The 5,175-nt window shown below is 35.1% G+C and overlaps 1 protein-coding gene across 2 annotated transcripts; it reads left to right on the forward strand.

The window, feature by feature from the left end:
• Positions 1–759: 759 nt before the first annotated feature.
• Positions 760–4,398, forward strand: LOC101491440 (exocyst complex component SEC15A-like). 2 transcript variants are annotated; one of them, XM_004515427.4, is made up of 2 exons: positions 760–903; positions 1,792–4,398. In XM_004515427.4, the coding sequence occupies exon 2, from the start codon at positions 1,806–1,808 to the stop codon at positions 4,149–4,151; it is 2,346 nt and encodes a 781-aa protein (XP_004515484.1). In that variant the 5' UTR covers positions 760–903; positions 1,792–1,805; the 3' UTR covers positions 4,152–4,398. The 2 variants fall into 2 exon arrangements, with proteins under 2 accessions (XP_004515484.1, XP_004515483.1); XM_004515426.4 differs by having other exon boundaries at positions 803–1,054.
• The last annotated feature ends 777 nt before the right edge of the window (positions 4,399–5,175 follow it).

The raw sequence follows: 5,175 nt of genomic DNA on the forward strand, positions 1-5,175 counted from the left end.
ACCACCATATCCCATCATCATTCTCCACCGACTACCATCTCCGACCAACTCAATCATCACCACCCATTCACCTCTGACCACCACCACACCACCAACCACTCACCTTCAACAACTGACATCACCACTAACCAACCACCTCTGACTATCGCCACCCACCACTACCACTCACCTCCAATCACCATCTCCTATGACCATCTACCACTACCATCATCATTTGTCACTCTTCAATCTCCACCTCCAACTTCAATTGTCTCTTTTGACCATTGCAGCTGTCTTTGACGATTGATCACTACTACGGTAGTTATCTTCAACAATTATCACTTCCAACCACTATTACTAAAAACATTATAATTGAATTAATTATAATTTTATAATATTTAAATTATTATAAAATAATTAAAATTTAATATTATTTTTACTTTTTCATTTTGAATTATCTTTATATATCAGTATATTTTTATATTTAATAAATTCATAAGGAGACAAGATAAAGATAATGATTCAACTTAAATAAAATAAAAACTGAAAACTCAATTAAAAATTAAAATTCAAAACTAAAAATTAAAAATTCCAAATTAGAAATATTTTTAATTTTTAAAAATTTCAGAATCAAAAATCAAAAATCATCGAAAGGAGCTTAAACTTGTGATTGAGTATAAAATTGCAGTTAGCCCTTAATAAAAGAATAATTATTTTAGTTGAAAGGAAGTAGTTTTTTGAGTGAAGTGCAGTAAAATTTGTATTTACTAAGCAGAAAAATAAAAAGCAAAAAAGACGCCGGCAAAGTTGCGCAGTGTTTGGGCATAAAGTCGTAAGAATAAGAAGAATATAATCAAACTCCAAAACAACACTGCTGCTGCCGCTGCTTGCTAGGGAATTGTCGTCTAGCTTAGCAACTACAAAGTAAGAAACATTCGGCAACGGAAATCCCAACCCATACATCATTTTCATTTTCATTTTCATTTCCATTCTCAACACACTCTCTTGTGATTTCATTCATTAACAATCCAAACCCCCTTTTCCCAATTACTACTCTTTTTTTTCTCTGTAACAGGTAGGTGCCTTTTTTCTCTTAACTCATTTTTACTTCGCTTCACTTTTACCCTTCTTCTTATTTTATGACTTCAAATCTGCGAATGCTCTATTTTATTTTTGCCTTTTTGCTGTTGTTGTTGTGGGCTTTACGATTGAGTTCTCTTTTGGCTTCTTTTCCAATTCTAGATTAATATGTTCTTATTGCTTCTTCATCGTTTTCTTTTGCTCTGGATCTTCTTTGTTTAATATTATGCAACTAACAATTTCTTTTAAGCTTGTTTTATGATATGTTTGAATTGACTTATTTGAGCTTATCTATTTGCATAAGCCCCTTTGAAGCTGATTGGAAGAACTTATAGAAACTGTTTATGACATGTCCGTAAGCTGTTTTTAGCTTATTTCTATAAGCTCTCTAGGATAACTTAGGAAAACAATTTGACTTTATTTCATCTTTTGTTATAGAATTAGCTTATGTATAAGCACTTATATGATAAACACTTATGCTATAAGTGTTTAATTAAATTGCTTATCCAAACAAAGCCTTAGTATTGTGCATAGTGAATCTGCTCAAGTGAATTAATGTGTGTGACTGCTGTTCTCTTTGATTTGTTTATATTTTGTAACTGAGATGGTAATTTTGTGATGGAAAAGAGAGAGAAACAAGATCAATATAGTTGTATTATGGAATGATTCGTATTTGGTGAGCTTAGTTTTAGTGTTTGGTTTCTACTTAGTATAATGTCTTCAACATTCCAGGGATTCATGTGATCATGGATTTAAAACCAAAGAGGAGGAATGGTGATGCTGGGGAGGATTTGGTTCATGCAAATGAGGATGATGTTGGTCCTCTTGTCAGGCATGCCTTTCAAATGGGGCAGCCAGAGGGGCTCCTTCGCCAGATGAGTTTCGTGGTTAAGGAAAAGGAAGCTGAAATCGAGGAGATGTGCAAAATCCACTACGAGGAGTTCATCCTTGCAGTTGATGAGCTTCGAGGTGTGTTGTTTGATGCTGAAGATCTAAAGAGTCAACTCCATAGTGACAATTTTAAGTTACAGCAGGTTGGAAGTGCCCTTCTTGTCAAGCTTGAAGACCTCCTCGAGTGTTATTATGTTAAGAAGAATGTGGCTGAAGCTGTGAAAATGTCGAACAACTGTGTGCAGGTGTTAGAGCTTTGTGTCAAATGTAACAATCAAATTTCTGAAGGCCAGTTTTATTCTGCATTGAAAACTTTGGATTTGCTTGTCAAAAGTTACCTGCAGAATATTCCTCTTAAGGCTCTCAAAATGGTCATAGAGAGGAGAATTCCTGTAATAAAATTGCACATTGAGAAGAATATTTGTGGCCAAGTTAACGAATGGATGGTTCAGATAAGGAGTTTGGCTAGAAATATTGGGCAAACAGCAATTGGCCGTACTGCAACAGTTCGCCAAAGGGATGAGGAAATGCTAGAACAGCAGAGAAAGTCTGAGGAGCTATGTATTTCAGGAGTAGGGAATCTAGCTTACACTTTGGATTCCGAACAATTTGACGAAGATTCTGTTATCAAGTTTGATCTCACACCTCTTTATCGTGCTTGTCATATTCATGATTTTCTAGGATTCCGAGAGAAGTTTCGTGAATACTACTATACTAATAGATTGTTACAATTGAATTCAGACCTTGAAATATCCTCAGCACAACCTTTTGTTGAATCATACCAAACATTTTTTGCTCAAATTGCTGGATTCTTTATAGTCGAGGATAGAGTCCTCAGAACTGCTGGGTTTCTCCTGTTAGGCGATCAAGTTGAAACAATGTGGGAGACGGCTGTTGCTAAAATGACCTATTTGTTAGAAGAGCAGTTCTCCTGTATGGAGTCAGTCACACATCTTCTCCTGGTTAAGGATTATGTCACTCTGTTTGGGTCTACTCTTAGACAATATGGCCATGACATAAGCACACTTCTTGATGTGCTTGATAGCAGTAATGACAAGTACCACCAGCTTCTCTTGGAAGAATGCCGGCAACAAACTGTTGATGTTCTTGGTAATGACTCATATGACCAAATGTTGATAAAAAAAGAATCTGACTATGAGAATGTTATTCTTTCATTTAATCTTCAAACATCAGATATTATGCCTGCTTTTCCATATCTTGCGCCATTCTCCTCCATGGTACCAGATGTTTGTTGCATTGTGAGATCCTTTATCAAAGGCTCTGTTGATTACTTGTCTCATGGTATGCATATGAATATCTTCGATGTTGTGAAGAAGTATTTGGACAAGTTCCTGATTGACGTATTAAATGCAATATTACTCGATACAATCAATAGTGGCAACATTGGTGTACCTCAAGTCATGCAGATTGCGGCAAACATAGCTGTCCTTGAAAGAGCCTGTGATTATTTCCTTCGAAATGCAGCCCAACTATGCGGCATCCCATGCCGACCAATTGAAAAGCCTCAAGCAGCTTTATGTGCAAAGGTGGTGTTAAGGACGTCCAGGGACGCGGCTTATGCTGCCCTACTAAGCATGGTAAACAAAGAAATAGACAAGTTTATGACTCTTACTGTCGGTGTTAATTGGACTCCTGAGGAGACAAATCAGAATGGAAATGACTACATACATGAAGTTGTCATTTACCTTCATTCCATTCTGACCCCAGCACAAAATTTTTTACCCCTGGATGCCATGTACAAAGTAGGCAGTGGTGTTTTTGAACATATTTCGAATGCCATTGTGGATGCTTTTGCTAGCGATAGCGTCAAAAGGTTTAATGCAAATGCAGTTATAAATATCGAATATGATCTTCAGATCATAGAGAATTTTGCTGATGAAAGGTTCTATTTGGCTGGTCTTGGTGAAATTTACAATGAGGGTAGTTTTAAGAGTTCCTTGGTAGAAGCAAGACAATTGATTAATCTTCTGCTTAGTAGTCAAGCTGAGAACTTCATGAATCCTGTTATAAGAGAGAAAAGTTACTATGCATTGGATTACAAGAAGGTTTCTGCCATATGTGATAAATTCAAGGATTCACCTGATGGGATATTCGGAAGCCTTTCTAATAAAAATGCTAAGCAAAGTGCTCGAAAGAAATCAATGGATGTGCTAAAAAAGCGACTTAAGGATTTCAGTTGACAAAACTCGAAATATTCGTTCAGTGGAAATAGGGTATAATTGAGGTGCTCTTCTTCTTCTATTATGGATGTTTAACTTCAGAATGAGTAGTGTTTCTATAATGTTCAGGCTTGTTTAGAACTAAAAATTTCTTTGGTAATGTAGTTTCATTTGAATGAATTAAAACAATGCCTCATCATTGCACACAATCAAATGTTCATTATCTCCTCCCCCCAGATTAAAGTACTTTTGTGATTTATTATCTTCATTTGACTTTATTGTTTCTGAACCATTCAGCTGCTGGAGTGAATGTGTTGATGGATTTGGTATGAATACATAAACGAATCTAGGTCATGATACTCCAGTTTATTTGCAGCTTGTTTCATTCGAATGTCCTTTCACACTTTTGTTTCTAGTTTAAACTTCAAGCAGTTCATTGGGGCTATTCAACACCTTATTGCATGTCATCAACAATGCTGATATTGCAATGTACATATATATTTTTGCTGCACAAAATGTTGATTGGCAAGGTTATGCTTTAAGTTTATGGTAAGACTTTAGATATGAAGAATGTACTAAAGTTATTTAGCCGAATTCTAAGTAGATGGTAATTTGAGAGAAGTTTAAATATGGTTTTAATCTTTATGAAATTCCCTTCTAGTAAGTTTCGTCTCAAAAACATTTTCATCCATATTTAGTTTTTCGTTTGGCGATTTAAGGAATTAAATACAGGTGCTTTCTTTTTACCAAAATCACTAAAGAGGAGATCAACCTTGCATGAAATTTCTTTGCAGAGACGAGACGACACTTGATAGGAACATATTATAATAGAAACTAAATATATGTTCTACTCTTTGAAAAAAAAAAATTAAATGCAAATTCCTTTTATTTTGCTTAAAATTAACTTTTAGTCATTCTATTTTTAAAATTAAGTTTTTAGTTCCATTGTTTTACAACTTGTGGAATTTTGTTAGTCCCTTCCATTTTTCATGATGTGGTTTGCTCATTAATGGCGTAATAGGGATGTAGCAAATTGAGCTGAATA

The sequence above is a fragment of the Cicer arietinum genome, chromosome 4, assembly GCF_000331145.2.
Source record: "Cicer arietinum cultivar CDC Frontier isolate Library 1 chromosome 4, Cicar.CDCFrontier_v2.0, whole genome shotgun sequence".
NCBI classification, from domain to species: domain Eukaryota; kingdom Viridiplantae; phylum Streptophyta; class Magnoliopsida; order Fabales; family Fabaceae; genus Cicer; species Cicer arietinum.